This window comes from Mastigoproctus giganteus, chromosome 10, assembly GCF_048544385.1.
Source record: "Mastigoproctus giganteus isolate SK-2022 chromosome 10, ASM4854438v1, whole genome shotgun sequence".
Taxonomy (NCBI): Eukaryota; Metazoa; Arthropoda; class Arachnida; order Uropygi; family Thelyphonidae; genus Mastigoproctus; species Mastigoproctus giganteus.
Window position 1 is genome coordinate 44,463,471 of NC_143584.1, and position 17,283 is coordinate 44,480,753.

General features: G+C 39.2%; 1 protein-coding gene across 2 annotated transcripts in view; it reads right to left on the reverse strand.

The window, feature by feature from the left end:
* LOC150079006 (cytokine receptor-like) overlaps nt 1–17,283 on the reverse strand; it is a 453,754-nt gene that overhangs the window by 94,645 nt on the left and 341,826 nt on the right. For both annotated transcript variants that reach the window (XM_090383341.1, XM_090383340.1), the window contains exon 11: nt 10,141–10,293. In XM_090383341.1, the coding sequence (XP_090239467.1) occupies nt 10,141–10,293 (153 nt within the window). The remainder of the gene's footprint in view (nt 1–10,140; nt 10,294–17,283) is intronic.

A 17,283-nucleotide genomic window follows, 5' to 3' on the forward strand; every position in this document is an offset into this window, starting at 1 on the left:
GAAGTTTACCTTTAGCCAACGGGTAGTTGATTGCTGGAACAGACTTCCACCTGTTGTTGTGGAAGTTGATAGCTTAAATAAATTTAAGGATGAACTAAACAAACAGATTGAGTGACCGGATGGGTAAAATGGGAAAAGATTTTTTTTTTTGGCTGATGTTGGATAAGCTTTCTTTTTTGTATCATTTGCCTCAACTAATGCTAAGAGGAAAGAAATACAATAGAAATGATCGAGGAGAAGAACTAACTTTTGCAAAGAAAGCAAATTATTCATCACCAACACACTGCTGTACCATAGATCTCAACATAAATATACATGGACATCACCAGATGTAAATACAAAAAACTGCATGGACTACATTTTAATAAATGTTGAAAAGTTGGTTCTGTTAGTTTGAAGTTAGACGATAAATGGATGTTGGCTGGTGGCAGCACGTGTTCGGACTGTTTTGAAAGAGAGAACGGGATTTATAGAAGCCAATTCAGAAGAACAGTGCCCATGGAAGTATCTGTAGAAAAGCATGCAGCAGAAACAGTACATCTATGAGACAGAGAGTGGAGAGACTCTGTAAGAGAGGAGTCATAAATTAACCTAACTGCCCTCTTCTGAATGGAATCTAGAAGCCTGAGAGAGGTTTTGGGGGCACCGCCTCTGATGTGGGAAGAATATTCCATGTTAGGGGAGGATTTGCTATTTGTACAGAGTGAACAGCTATTTGGAAGAAAAGTAACACCGAGCAAAAGAGAAAACCAAGTTTTTTAGATGCAGAGGAAGCAATATTTGTAAGGTGCTTGTGCAAAGAGAGATTAGAAATCATGGTAATCCCCAAAAGAGATATATCATTATGCCTAGAAATCTGAGTGTCACCAAAGATAAGCATAGGAGGAGAAGAATCCTTTTTGCGAGATATAAGACAAGACTCAGTTTTAGAAGGATTAAAATCAACTAAGTCTTTGCCACACTGGAGAATTACCTGGAGATCAGCATTTCAGGAATTGGTAGCTGATATTCGAGAAGTTGAAGCTGATTGGACAGGGCAAGGTTTTTCAAAATGGAAAGTGGAATGCAATGTGCTATCATCGACAAAACTATGGATAGGTTTTCGAGTCAATGGAAAAAGGTCATTAATATACAAGAGGAAAGGAGTGGGGGAAAGAACTGAACCTTGGGGAACACCAGCATCAGTTGAGACGTTAGAAGACAGAGAGCGATCTACCATCAGCCTAAGTGAACGATCAGAGAGAAAACTGGATAATCAATTACAGAAAACAGTTGGCAAACCATAAGATAAAGCTTGTTTAGAAGACCTTTATGCCAAACACAATTGAAAGCCTTTGAGATGTCAAGAGCAACTGCTTGTGTTTCACCAAACTTTTCCATTGAATTTGTCCATAAATGGGTAACATAAGCCAGAATATCACCAGTGGATTGACACTGACGAAATCCATACTGGCAATCGTTGATCAAACAGAAGGTTTCTAGGTAGTTTAAGAGTTTGCAGTTAATTGTTTTCTCCATTACTTTAGAAAGAGTAGAAGTAATTGCAATGGGATGATAACTGGATGGGAGGGACTTGTCACTCTTTTTAGGAACTGGCTGGTTATGAGAAAATTTCCAAGCATAAGGAAAGTGAAAAAAGGCAGCAAAGAACAGGAGTAAGTTCAGGAGCATAGGTTTTGAGAACAAGGGGAGAAATACCATCAGTTTCTGGAGCTTTCTTAGCATCGAGATTCGTCAAAATCCTTCTGACATCTTTTTGACGGAATACCACAGGAGGCATTGAATGGAGTGTGTTCGGAATGGTGGGAGGTGTTTTACCAAGATCATTAATACATGAATTGGAAGAAAAATGGAATGCTAGCAGGTCAGCGTTATCTTTGGCTGAAGTGACAACAGAACCATCTGGTTTTGACAGAGGTCGGAGCAGAGATGGACAAAAGTTGCAGCCAATAGCTTTGGCAAGAGACCAGAATGCTCGGCTACCATTAGGGCAAGAAGCAAGTTTTCTACTCTTAGCCTGTTCGAAATCTAGTTTGCCCACCTGCATACACACTACTCGGACTCCCTCCAATCACCATCTATCAAAGTAGAGGTGACAAGATTATACACTAGCTGATCCGGAAGCCTCCTAAAGAGTTACCAATTGGTTCGGTCTGGTGTACTAACTAGCGGTCGGCCTGCGAACACCATTTTAGAGCTGTACCCTTGGAATGTAAGGAAGATTGGATCTCGCCATGATGTTCAACATAACCTCAAAAGTCATCAGTCATACTGCATAATGGAAGAGATGGGAAAGAGTTGATCTGAGACTAAACAAGGGTTCCACCACTTCAAGCCTCCAATAAGCAAAGTGGTGGTATTGCAGCAGTTGAGTCATCTACCACCTAGTATTGCCTGGTAACACAGAGGGGGGTGGCATTCCTCCATGTGGTGGAATAAGCACTGATCCCGTTCCAGGACCAAAGGGAGGGAGACTTATTGGAATGCAATTGATCCTAGCAGTAAGAACCACTGGCCAATTGATCCTAGTCCGGCTGGTCTGGGACCATCTGTCTTGTTGAAGCAGGGACCTAAGTGGTGTATTTAGGCTGGGCTCCTCATCCACCAGGATCCCCCTTTCTGAGTTTCCACATGGCTGCACATGCCAGGTTCCAATGAAGTTGTTGTTGTTGGTGGTGGTATTGGCTTTAATAACACAAGGGCTACTAAGGCCAAATCGTGTCTGTTCATCATTTATTCACAAGAAGTATATTGTTGGAGATATTTAATTATATGCTTCTGTACAAGCCAATATGTTTTAGATACAATAAAAGTTCTTGAATATTTGCTTCATTTCCTAAGAAATTAGATAAATCAGGTGATATATTCAACACAGAGAGTGATTGAAAAGTGTTTGACCAGAAGGTTGAATGTAAGGGACAATCAACCAGAAAATGATGCACCATAAGTTGCATCTGACAGAATGAGCACTGACGTGGGTTTTCTCCCAATAACAGGAAGTGATGAGTATGATGAGTGTGTCCAATTCTGAGTCTTGCCAGTACCACTTCCTCTTGTCTGTTTCTTTGGATCTTCTTTTATTTGGTAAAGTTTATTGTTGGTGTTACTTTTCCAGATCTGTGCCGATTTATCGTAGCATGCTTTGCATATGACAGACTTATAGTCAGTGTAAGGAGCCTTAGGATGTTGTGAGAGAGTGGCTTGAGGATGTTTAGTGGCAAAGTCAGCACTTTCAATTCCCAGAATTGCCAGAATGGCTAGGGATCCAGCAAAAACTGATTGGACACACTGCAGGAGAATAGCTGGGAATGAATCTGTTTCAATGTAGGATGAGAAGAGGAGAAATTCTTCCTTATGGCAGAGACAGCACTGAGGGAGTCTGAGTACATTATGGAAGATGAAATGGAAAGCTCAATAATCTTACTAAGCACTATCTTAATGGCATATAATTCGGCTGTGAAGACACTGCAAGCTCGTGGTAGTGTGGCTGAAATTGTACATAAAGGAAAAACTGCCACAGCACCTACTATACTGTCAGTTTTGGAACTATTTGTATAAATTTTAAAGGCAAGGTTGTTCATAATAGCATGAGCTGAATGTATCTGTCTGATATTGCAGGAAGATATATTTTTCCCCACTGGAGAAAGTCTAGGAAGTATATATCTACAGAGACATACACATGTCCAAGGTGGAACAGGTGCAGTTGTGTTTTGAAAAATGTCATTTAAATTGATTCAAACTCTGAACAAGCTCTTTGATCCTGAGCAAGGCAGGTCTATTTTCATTTGGCTTGCTCTCACAGAAGGATTCCCATCGAGTATTATAAACTCCCAATTCGGGTGCAATGGTAGACTCTGGATCTTAGCAGCGTAGTGGAGCAGTAGTTTTTCTACGCAGGTGTAATGGGGGATCATGCACTTCAATATAAAGACTTTGGATTTGAGAAGTCCTGAAAGCTCACAGTGCAGTCATATTTAGCCATTTTAAAGTAGTACTCCTGGCAGAGCCATACACTAGACAACCATAATCTAGCCATGAACAGATTAAACTTCTATAAAGTTGCAGCAAAGTATACTGATCAACTCCTCATGACATTGATGAGACCAATTGAAGTATATTCAAATGCTTTATACAAGAAGTTCTCAAATAAGTGATGTGGGCTTGAAAATTTAGTTTGCAGTCTAATATTAGTTCAAGAAATTTAACGATATTAACAAGCAGGATTGGAGTATTGTTTATTTGTAGTTCAGGTTCGGGATGGAGAGCTAATTTCTTGCAAAAGTGAGTGACAGTGCATTTCTTTTCTGATAGTCTGTAACCGTTCCGTAAAGTCCAGGATTCTATTTTGGATATGGCAAGTTGGAGTTGCCATTCGACGGTATTCGTACTTTGAGATTGACAGGAAATGGTAAGGTCATCGGCATACTTATAAATTTGTTTATGGGCTTTACGGCACAAGGGCAGAATGGCTTGTTTTGTTTGTTTGTTTCGGGATTTATTGGGTGCATCGGCAACTATGACCATAGTGCGCCATACATATGATAATTATGCATGCCATAAGGCAGAAAGGCCATAATGCACTTAACTATGGTGATGTTAAATACACAGTTTATGTATATAAATGTTGTTGAAGTTCACACTGTATTGTACAGTTGTATCCATTTAAAGAATGAAAAAATTTTGGCCACATGTGGGGTATCTGCCAGAAGGCCGGCAATACTGAAAGGAATGTTCGCCCTGGAAAAAGAGGTAAACATAGCTTGCTGGTCACTATTGTATTTGGGGCGTTGCAGTTAGTACACAGTAGTGGATCAGTGCCTGCAAGAAGATAAAGATGTGTTAGGTGTGTATGGTCTATTTGTAGTTGGGCTAATACGACTTCTTCGTGCCTGTTTTCTCATATACTGGATTTCCAAGTTTGGATATGTTTTTTTATATGGAGAAGCTTGTTCCCAACTTGACTTTTCCAGATGTGCTGCCATTTTTCAAGTCACTGCTTCTTTATAATTAACTTGTAGTTTGTGATTGGTATACCAAACGGTTGATTATAGGATCAGTAGCAGTTTTTGCAGCTAGATCAAGCACATTCATTTCCAAAAATTCCAACATTACTAGGGATCCAACAAAAGATGACCTCTTGTTTCTTCCTATTTAGCTTAGTCATGGTATTCCAAATCTGTAGGAGTAAGGAGTTATGACTTTTATTCTGCTGTATAGCTTGGATAGCACTAATGGAGTCTGTATAGATAACTGTTCGATATATTTGTTGACAAGGTGAAATTTAATGCTATGAAGATAGCACAGAGTTCTGCAGCAAAGCTGCTGCATTCAATGGGGAACTTCTTGGCTATGGTAAGGTTGGAAAATACTGCTGCTGCACCAACATAGGCTTCAGTTTTAGATCCGTCCGTGTGCTAGATTCTCAATGCGGCATGAATTTGCAGTATGTTCTGTTGGGGTAAGGTGTGTTTCCCCAATGATGTGAGTGAAAGGTCACACAGTGGCGTGATACATTCAAGGCGGGCTGTACAAGAAGTAGTAGGTTGTATCATGCTAAGGTTAATTTGCCAGTCACTGACCAGGGAATGCAAGCATATGCCTGTTGATGGGTTGGCTCTATAAAGGTTCTCCCATTTGGGTGAGAAAAGTCCATTCTGAGTAGGGTTGTCTAGCTGCCCTTTGACTTTTCCTGCGTGGTTTAACAGAAGCATTTGTCTGTGTAGATGTAAAGAGGTTTCATTTGCTTCAGCATATGGTGATTTACGGAATGCCCCTAGTGCAAGCTGAAGAGAACTGTGGTGTACAGCAACAAGTCAATGTATGGCTCTGTGGTCTACAGCTCTAGCAGAGCTGTAGACCACAGAGCCATAGTTCAGATGTGTCCATATTAATGCATGATACAAATGCAATAGTGTGTAACAGTCGGCCCCTCATGTTAGGCCAGATAGTATTCTCGAGATGTTTAGCTTCTTAAGGCAAGTAATCCAGAGCTCTTTTATATGTTCGAGGAAGGTAAGTTTTTGGTCAAGAACCACACCAAGAAAGTGGACACTACAAACCACTGGGATTATTTGATTTTCTAGGTGAAGTTCTGGGTCTGGATGTAGGTTACCCTTCCTACAGAAGTGTATCCTGACAGTCTTTTGTGGCGAGAGGCAGAAACCATTGTTTTGGGACCATTTTACAACTTTGTTGACAGCACCTTGCAACTGTCTTTCTATCATTCGCATATTGGGCAAATTGCAGGAGGATATTTGCAAATCGCATATTAGGCAAATTGTTTGTAGTAGACCCTGTGTTATGGAGTTCATTATTATGTTAAATAGGGTGGTGCTTAGTAGTGAACCTTGTGGAACCCTTTCTTCCTGAATAAAATTTGAGGATAACTGTTTGTTGACTCTAACTTGAAATGAGCAATGAGGGAGGAAGTTTCTGATAAACTCTGGAAGGTGTCTGCATAGTCCTAGATTGTATAGGTTTTGCATTATACCATACCTCCAAGCTGTGTCAAATGCTTTCTCCATGTCAAAGAGAACCACGACATGGTGTTCTTTTCATACAAAAGCATCACGGATGTTTATTTCTGCCCTGATGAGTAAGTCAAGAGTGGTTCTGCCTTCACGGAAACCGCACTGTACTGAGTTAAGAAGGTTGTTTTGGACTAGAAACCAGGACAGGCAGGCATTGATAATTTTTTTCCAGGACCTTGCTTATACAGCTAGTGAGTGCAATAGATCGGTAGTGTTGTGAATTTGTAGGATCTTTTCCCAGTTTTGGAAATGCCAAAACATAAGTGTGATGCCATTTGTCCGGGAAGGTATTCTGTTATAAAAAAGTAACAATGTCTTAAGAACTGGTTTAGTAAGTTGTGCCATCATGATCCATTGTAACAGAGCCCACAATGGATGGTGTCCATTAGTCACCAAAAAGACAAATTGAAGTTGGGAGTTGTGTAATGAGGTTGTCAAGTTCTGAAAGCAGAAGTGGTGCAGATGGTGGAATATAAATGGAAACAATGGTAATTGAAGTGCCAATTGCAATGTGAGCTGCCACAGCTTCTAGGGTAGTTCTCAATTGGATTAGCCTGGATGGAATGTTAACAAGAATAGCTACTCCTCCATGTGCAGGTGATTCTGAGTTCCTATTTTGTCTACATGATATAATTTGAAAATTTTGGCAAAACTTGAGGTGACAAGAATGTTTCCTGTAAGCATACACCTATGGGATTGAATTGAGCTGTTAAATCTCTTATGTCAGCGGTTGGCAACCTGCACCTTGCGAGCTGCATGTGGCTCTAACTTTTAGCCCGCATGAAGTTCAATTTGAAATAGAGTTAAAGGACTTAAAAAACAAGTACCATGGAGTGCAAGACTAAAATGCCTTAAAATTGAAATTGTGGATTCGGAGAGGCAAAAGGCTGCCCTTTTGCCTCTCCAAATCCACATGGATGGCAATAGATGAGTTGGAAAAGTAAGACCAAATTGTGTTCAATGCGTGGAGTAGCTTACCAGACATGTATACAAATATGAAAATATTTGTGTTTGGCACATTCACTTCCTAGGATTACAACCAAACTAAGGTTTCAGCAGAAGGTAACCATCTGGTTGAATGTTTGATAGTTATATAACCTAGATTGGATCTATTTTGCAATGGAATGAGAGGAAGAAAAAGTAGACTGAATGGCACTTGAAAGTCTGCATATATCAGTTTTTGGTCTGACGAATTTCTGTGAGCAAATTATATTATTATTGTTATTTAGCTTTTTTTTAGGATCATTAGCAACTAAGGACATATTGCTCCGGGGATATGCGGTGGTCATTTCCTGACCTTTCCGCATCCTCCGTATTTGCTGGTCACGGGCTTGAATCCCGGTCTAATCAAGAAGCGTGTGCTATGCACTGCTGCTCCTGCCCACCTGGCTACAGAGGTGCCCTGTGGGCAAATATTTTCAAACATGAACTATATTAAAAATAAATCAAGACACCATCTGAACAATACGAGTCTCTCAGCATGTATAAAGATGAAAATTACAGCATACAAGCCTGATGTTGAGAGACTCGCTCAAGTTCAGCAGCAAAAGTCACATTAATTCATACCTAGTTGGACGTTTGTTACATTTTTGCAGTTTTAATAAATAATATTTCAAAAAATATATTTTTTAATAAAACACCTTCCCACTATTCCATTTCTTAAAAAATTCCCCACTTCTCCTCCTAGCTTGAGCTGAGGTGCAGCTCTTTGGATTCTCTTTTTTATTAATTAGATCAAAAATGGCTCTTCCCTGTTGTAAGTCATCAGAATGATGGCTTAATCCTCTGCAATTCCACTGCATGATGTTATGCATTATTTAGGTTTACCTGAGAATGATTCATCTGACTTTTTTGTACGCAGAACATTTTTTCTGGTCTTTTAGGGATGCTGATTGGAATAACTGTGGCTTCACCATCTTTTTTTGGAGGATTATCTTTTTTAGAGATTGAAAGTGTAGATATAAGCCAATTCACTAGAGAGGTACTAGGCGGAACTGATACATCTGTTTCAGCTGCAGTAGAAACAAAGTTTCGAGTGCAAGCTGCATAAGAACGACTACTAGGAATAGTTGACATAACTTGCCTACATGCCTCAGGAAACATCACTTTATTTTCTATTTTGTATATTTGAATTTTATTTCCTGTTATCCATAGCTCAAGTTTTGGAAAAGGGTGGATGGCTTCCTTTGCAGTTTGGACAAGCAGGCATTTTGATTGAGCAATCCGCTTGAGTGTGTTCTTTAGATCTGCAGATGGGACATATGGCGTCACCTCATCAAGCCGGCTGGGAATGACCATATTTCTGACATTTGAAGCAACGAACAGGATTCAGAATGTAAGGTTGAATCAGACAGTTTAAATAACCAGCTTTAATTGAGGATGGTAAGTCTGGAATGCCAAATGTCAGAATAATGGATCTAGTTGGAGTGAGATTTCCATCTCTTTTCGTCATGATCCTTTTCACATCTATTCAACTATTCCTGGAGTAGTTCTTCTTCGGACACTGTAATTAGGTCCTGCTTGCTGATGACACTTTTCGATGAATTTAAGGTTTTGTGGGGAGTAATTGTTACTGCCAACCCAGCAAAGGTTTTTGTCTTTAACAGCTACTCAGAATGTTTTGAAGTGACCGTTTCAATTGGGAGGTCTCCCGATTGCAGTCTTTTCACCATTTTTGGTGATCCAGCAATAGACTCTAGATGTTTCTGAATTAAGAATGGCGATAACTTGCCAACAGGTTGGGCAGATAGTCAACGTATCACCAGGAAATTTGGTATATCTTCATGGCACTGCAATTCCCTTTGAAAACTTTTGGGTTGGTTAGAGTCATGGTCGATGTCAGGATGTTCTGATCTTGAGCTCGAGAACAATAAAGATGGATGACAGCTTGTATCCATGTTGGCTCCTTTTGGCCCTGGGGGTTTATGTTTACTACCCAGATTACTGGCCCTACCACAGGGAGGCAGGAGCAGTGCTGCTTGGTGGCCAAGTGTAGAGGTTAGTACAATTAGTAAGAGCATTAAATTAAATAAAAAGGTACTTTCCTTTTTCTGGGCTTACTTCTTAGTGCTTTTAAGAAAGTAGAGCTACTTAACAGAAAAGTTGATTAAGCAAGAGAAAAAACAATGAAAAACTCAGTCACAGTAGAGAAAAATGCTCTTTAAACGCATGAGAATTGCTTGGCCATGAGAAATGCTTGGTACCGGGGCCTCCAATGATGTAACCCTGGAACCAAGGTATGGGCATTAGATACAAGTGATGCTAATCTGGAAGGCCAGAAGTATCACTGTGAGGTCCCCTTACCACGTACAGGTGCCCGCGTCAAGGGGAGAGAATTCAAGTTTGTGGGTTTCAAATACATGATTTTAGATGCAATTAGGGACTATCATCTAATTTGAAAACCTGCAAAATACAAATAAAGGATTTAATATAAATTTTACATGCTATTGAGCAAATAAGGGCAACTCTGGACCTATCATTATTTTACAGGAATTTTATTTGATCAATTTAGTAAAGTAGCAGTATTTTTTTCTACAAAAAAAAAGGGAAAAAAAATTATTTTTATCCTACAAATACTATCACCTGAAAAACAAAGGAAAAAATTACTTACCATTACAAGATTCTGAGCATTCATCAACAGGGCAATACAAAATCCTATATTCATTTACCACAGCTTTCTGTGCATTACAGTCTAATTTCCATTTCAGTCGTAAAGTGGTAGAATTCTTAGGTTCCACACTGAAATCCTTTATTTTATTCAGTACTAGGGGGGGAAAAAATAAGCCACAGATAAACCCTAGCATCCAAATCATTACTAAACAAAAAAGTTAATACATTACAAATTAAAAATAACTGGAGAGGGGCGGTGGGAATACCTGCAAAATACAAATAAGAGTTGCATGCTCTCAATGGGATTGTTCAATGATATGAAGATGAGTAATCAAGATTAAGTGGAAGTAGAACAAAAATTAACATCCGTACTAATCACTATCATTCCTACTTTATCTTAAGCGTTGTTGTGAATCATACATGAGAGCTCAGGTTCATCATGAACTTCTGGTTCAGACCTAAACAGAAATAAGGTTAAGGATTCCTGTAAGTTGGACAGGGAGCTAAAGCTTGATTTTCTGACTGTTGAAAGTTGGCAACATTCTATGAGGATATGTTTTATTGTTAGCTGCGGCAACTGACAAAAGAAACACTGAGGAGGATTCTCTCCCATAAGCAAATACAGGTAAGTTGGATATGAATGACCGATGCGGAGCCTTGCTAGAATCACTTCTTGTCGATTGCTTCTCCTGGAACTAGATGTCCACAGTTGTGGCTCTTTTTTTTTATCTGCAGCAGTTTATTATTGGTTTGAGTTTTCCAAAGGTGAGACCACTGTTTCCTGCATGTTGTTTTAATGATAAATTTGTAATCGGTGTAGGGAACTTTTTGCAGCAGCATCCGCATGTTCATTACCTGAGATGCCAACATGACCAGGAATCCAGCAGAAGGTAACCTTCTGTTTGACTATTTGAAAGTGAAATAACTTAGATCGGATCTCTTTGAGAATGGAGTGAGAGGGAGAAAAAAGTAGATTGAATGGCAGTGATTGCGCTCAAGGAGTCTGTATATATCAAAGATTCCTTTATATGGTAGTTGTTTATATTATCTAGAGCCAGTTTTATTGCAAATAATTCTACAGTATAGATACTGTAAAGAGACACAGCTACTGAGAAAGTGGAAGAAACTGCTGCAGCCCCTACAGCTGTATCTGTTTTGGAGCCATCAGTATAGATATGTACTTTTCCTGAGTTTTCCAAGGAATGCGATTTATGGAGCTGTTGAAAATTTGTATTAGCCAGGGAGGTCTTCCCCCATCTTAAAGAAATTGTCACAGAGAGGTACGAATTGAGTCCAGGGAGGTTCAGGAGTACCAAGGTCTTGGAAGACATTCTGAAAATTAATGTTCCAACTGATCATGAGCTCTTGCAGTCGAAGCCCTGCGGGGCGATTCTCATTAGGTTTATTGTGATATAGCATGATGTATTGAGGGTCAAACAAGTGCTGCCAGCTAGGATGTGATGGAATACTCTTAATCTTTAGTGCATAGTTACATAATAAGGATTTTCTCCTTAGATGCATTGGAGGTTCATTTGCCTCAATATACAGGCTGTGGACCGGAGATGTTCTGAAAGCTCCCACAGCTATCCTAAGGGTATTATGCTGTATGGTGTTCAGATGTAATAGCGAACTGTTCCTAGTGGAGTCACAGACAGGTGATCCATAATCTAAGCATGATCTTATTAAAGCTCTATAGAGATGAAGGACAGAGCTTCTTTCAGCACCCCAGGACATAGCGGAAACAGCTCTTAGGATGTTCAGTTTTTTAAGACACGTAGTTCAAAGGTAAGATATATGGGAAGCAAAATTATGTTTATTATATAAATAATTCCCCAACAGACGAAAATTGTTAGTGACAGGTATCAAGCTGTTTTTTAAAAATATTTCTGGATCCGGGTGGAGTTTGCGTTTTTTATAAAAATGAATTTCAGTGGATTTATTTTCTGCTAAAGAATAACCATTCTGCAGTGTCCATGATTCTATTTTAGCTATGGAAATTTGAAGTTGTCTTTCAATGGTGTTCACAGTTTGGGATTGACAAGAGACAATGAGACCATTGGCAAACACACATGATTCTACTGTATTTGGTACTTCCCATATCATATTTGGGATTCTTACAGCAAATAATGTTGGACTCAGAATGGAACCCTGCAGTACACCATCCTCTTGTTCAAATGATTTGGATAAATTGTTTATATACCTTACCCGAAACGTTCTGTTGCGTAGAAAGTTTTGTATAAATTGAGGTAACTGACCTCTCAAGCCGAAAGAATGGAGATCTTTTAGCACACCATATTGTCAGGTGGTATCGAAGGCTTTCTCAATATCGAGTTTAATCATGATTAGATGTTCTCTCCTTATGAAGGCATTTCAGATGTTTGCCTCTGCTTTTATCATCACATCCAGCGTGGAGCGGTTCTTTCGAAATCCATACTGGTTGCTATTTAGTAAGTTGTTTGCTATGGAGCATTTACCACTTCGTTGAAAGAAATCATCACAAAGAGGTGAGAGTGGAGTCCAGAGAAATCCTCCAAGGCCTCTCAAACATACTGAATTGGTTGAGATTGCATGACCTTCCAGGCCTAGTGGTATGGTTTGTTGTTTCGTTGATGGATGCCAGAGTTGTCTGGATACACTGTCTTCACAAAGAGCGAAGACAGCTGTTGAATAGATGCACGGAAATTTTCCTTTAGCTAGCGGGTAGTTGATTGCTGGAACAAACTTCTATATGTCGTTGTGGAAGTTGATAGCTTAAACAAATTCAAGGCAGAACTAGACAAACATTTGGAATGAATGGATGGGTGAAATGGGAAGGGTTATTTTATATTTTTTTTTCCTAGCTGATGCTGTATAAGCTTGCTTTCTTGTATCGTATGCCTCTACTAATGCTAATGTGTAGATGGTCAGCGACGATAAAAAGGTTGGAGTTCCCATCAAGCCGTTGATTAATGGTGATCGGAGGAATCATGACAAGTCACAAAAACAGTCCTCAAACCATAACACCACTGCCTCCAATCTGCCAAATAATAGTACATGCAGGTGGTATGACCTTATTTTGCTTTCTCCAAATATGGATATGCCTACTGGCAACAGATTTCCACATGCCGTTGGTCCAGCACTGGTGCTGACGTGCCCAAGCAAGGTTCAGTTTCTTGTGTCTTGCAGTGAGTATGGATACTTGTGATGGCCAATCGACTGCCACAGCCTACATGAACTAATATCCCGTGCAATAGTCATTGTAGATATTGGCCTTGCTATTCCTATGTCATACTGGGTGGCTAGCTGGGTCACTGTGCTGCATTATAAGACGAGGCACATAATGCTCACCACAGGTGTCGATCACACAATGTGTGTGTGTGTGTGTGTGTGTGTGTGTGTGTGTGTGTGTGTGTGTGTGTGTGTGTGTGTTCACAATGGAGACCAACTCACAATGTGACAAAGCCACATTTGTAACTCATACTAATAATGAGTGTGAAGCATGCACAGACCATTTAAAACTAACAATACTATATTAAAACCAGGTTTAACCTATGAATTTTTTTTTTGTCCAATTCTAATGAAATCTGGGATGGCTAGACAAATCTTCCTAAAAGAACTAAATATAAAATTTCATGAAGAGCCATTCACTGGGATTCAAGTTGTTACATGTGGATAGACATGGTGAAGACAACAGATGCTTATGCATACATATGGGAATGCACTGAAAAACTGCCAGAAATGTGGCACCTTGTTCACATCTTGAATATTATATACAGGTATAGAAATATTATTTTTAATGATGTGGTCCCATTGGGAAATGTATATAGAAAAGCAAAAGCTTAATTCTCAGCACAAAAGGATATATTCTTGTCTGGAAAAACTTTAGTTCTGAAAGTAACAATATTTGGACACTAGGCATATATGGGTAGGTGGGAATATGTCATCTTTAACTTTGTATCAAATATGTCATCTTTAACTTTGTATCAAATATGTAATCTTTAACTTTGTATCTCTCTCTAATGATCAGTAAGAAAACTAAATTGACAGCCAGGGCTGTAAATGTGTGACTTTATAATAAGCAGGGACTGCAATTCAAACATTTAATGTTATAACACAACCACTACTATAAACAGAGAAATTATGTTTTTTGTTTCGTAAATGAATCTGTCTGAAATAAATAGCCATCTAAGTTTAACTGATTCTTAGATTATTTTATATGAAAAGTTACATTCTAGTTTCCTAATAACCATTTCAATATTTCTGATTTACTCCCATTATATGCATTACCATAGTGCTTTGGGACACCATGAATACATTGTCAATAATCTTCAAAATATTATTTCATCACTACATGACCATGCTAAATGGTATTTTCCTGAAAACTTCTAAAACTTCGCACTACTACTATATACCCATAATTAGTAATATGCATATTCAGTATGCCTTACAACCATAAAAATATAACTTGTGATCTAAGTGATTCTTTATGACAATGATATTGCAAAGACAGCTGTCACTAATGAAGTGGTAAGAAAATACTACAAAACATTTGACTCCAAAGTGTACATATTTCAAAATTGGATGTAAATATAATTAAAACCAATGTAGGTTGAGTGGTTTATTATCTTCAAATAGTTTACTAATTAATTATTCACTAAAAAAGTATGGGGATAACCACATACGGCTGATATCCAAATTTGTCCCCTTATGTATATCTCGTGTACATACAAAAGGTGACAAATTTAAATTTGTGCTAAATACAGAAGAAATAGAATAAACTCCTCCTACTTCTGCAGAAGTGGAAAGTTAATCTAAAGTTAAAGCAGAACTGGACAAATAATACTTAAACAAAAGTGAATGAGTATGATTTGTTATAGTCCGTATTATTTTTCTATATAAGTGTGTGTGTGTGTGTGTGTGTGTGTGTGTGTGTGTGTGTGTGTGTGTGTGTGTGTGTGTGTGTGTGGGTGGGTGGGTGTGTGGGTGGGTGGGTGTGTGGGTGGGTGTGTGGGTGGGTGTGTGTGTGTGTTATGGTTGTTTATTGGCACATTAGCTGCTATGGCTATAGTGCGCCTATTTGTAGGAATATTAGAAAATAATTAATAATGAAGCCAGTTTAAATTAATTTCAGTTCTGAAACCTATTCATAAAAGATGATACACACCAATTTGTTTTAAAAAGCAGAAAAGTTCGTTAACGTTTGCATCCTCTCCAATGATATGATGTAATGTCAATGGTTCTCGACGATTAGCCAGATTTTGAAGTATTGCAGCTCGATGTTGTCGATACTGTGGACAGTCAATCAGAATGTGTTTGACTGTTAGATGTTCTAAGCAGCGTGGACACTAAGGAGGATCATCGCCCATTAGTAGATGGAGGTGAGTCAGATGGGTGTGTCCTATTCTCATTCGTGTGAGTACCACTTCTTCCTGCCGTACTGTCTGATTGCTCGAGTGCCAGAACTTTGGGTATTGTTTCAGCTGTAAAAGTTTGTTATTCGTTTGGGTATGCCATAACTCTGTCCACTGTGCTTGGCATGCTGCTTGAATTAAGATATTATAATCGGGCGCTGGAATAGGGACAGAGGTTAGGTCTAAACTTGGACTTTTGGCAGATATATCAGCCACTTCATTCCCTTTTATGCCTGAATGTGCTGGAATCCAGCAAAACTTCACTAGTTGTTGATGATGATAAATCTGCAATAACAATTGGAGAGGGCGCTGACTCTCTTTAGAAAATACAGCTGCGAATTACAGGCTCCGAAAAAAACGATAAGTTTTTGCTTATTATTTACATAATTGTTATTTTATATTGTACGTAATACGTTGTCTTATAGTTCAAATTACGCTGGTTATTTTTATTTTAATTTGTATAAACAGTTTTTGTAGATATACGTAATACTTTATAAAACCGTTATTTCATTCGAATATTGCAGGCATTGTTTTTGTATATAGTGATAGGGAATTAAAATTTTTAATTGAGGTAGTTAGGTAGCTCTAACGTATAATTATAGAAACAGTAATATGCTTCACTGTTTCTATTAGATAGCGTAGTATTGACATTTAATTTAATTTAATTTAATTTATTGATCTTATTAATTTAAAATATCATGCCCCAAACTAGAGCAGCAAAGCAACGGGCACAAAGTGGCAGGAGTGCTGTGACTCGGGGGAGAACTGAGGGGGGCGATTCTCCAACGCATCACAGCCTACAAAAAAATGTGCAACTTGTGAAATGTTTGCCGAACTATCTGGAATGGAACATGATATTGCCATGGGGGATGTCTTTGTGTGCGCGCGATGTAAGGAGTGTAAGGAAATCAGGCGACAACTCAGCGTTGTTATGGGCCTATATGAGAATTTGAAGGACAGGGTGGATGCCCTCGAATGATCTAAATTGAGGGGCCCATCAGGCTCTCAGCTGCCCACATCAACGCCAGAGCTGGCACTTGGTCATCACGCAACACAGCGGCAACCTCCAAGGCAGATTGCGCTGGTCCCAAAGGAACTAGTAGTTGTTGGTGACTATTGTCAGGGAAACGGGAAGCATCCTTTGTAGAAAGGATAGATGGAACAGGACCAGGGTATGTCTGCCAGGGGCAAAGGTTGATGATGTTGTAGAGCAGATATCATCTTTTAAGGGCACAAAAGGTGATATAGTTGTACACGTTGGCACTAATGATATTAAGAGTAGGAGACCGGCAGAATTACTTAACAAGTACAGGTCACTGATGAAAAAAAGCCGTGAATTAGGGTTGAATTTGAAAGTGTCTGCAATTCTGCCCAGACACGATAGGAGGGAGTATATGATGAGAGCCTTGTCGATCAATTCGGCCCTGGAAAGATTGTGCAAGTCTCAAGGGGTAGAATTTTTTTCAGCCTGGACTGTACTTGTTAACAGGAGAGATTGCTTCTACAGGGATGGGATACACTTAAATAGAAAGGGTGCAAGAATATTTGCTGATGCTATCAAGGCAGTGTTAGGTGGGTCGGAAAACTGATAGCTTGGGGGGATACAAGGACTAATAGTTTAACTGTAGCCGTAGGCAGAGGTGAAGGTGATTCTTGCACAACTTCTATTAGAATAAGTAGCGACCTGGAGCGAGGGGTGTTGGGGGTTTCAGGGACGGATGTCAGTCATCGTGAAACAGGTGGGTATATGGGAT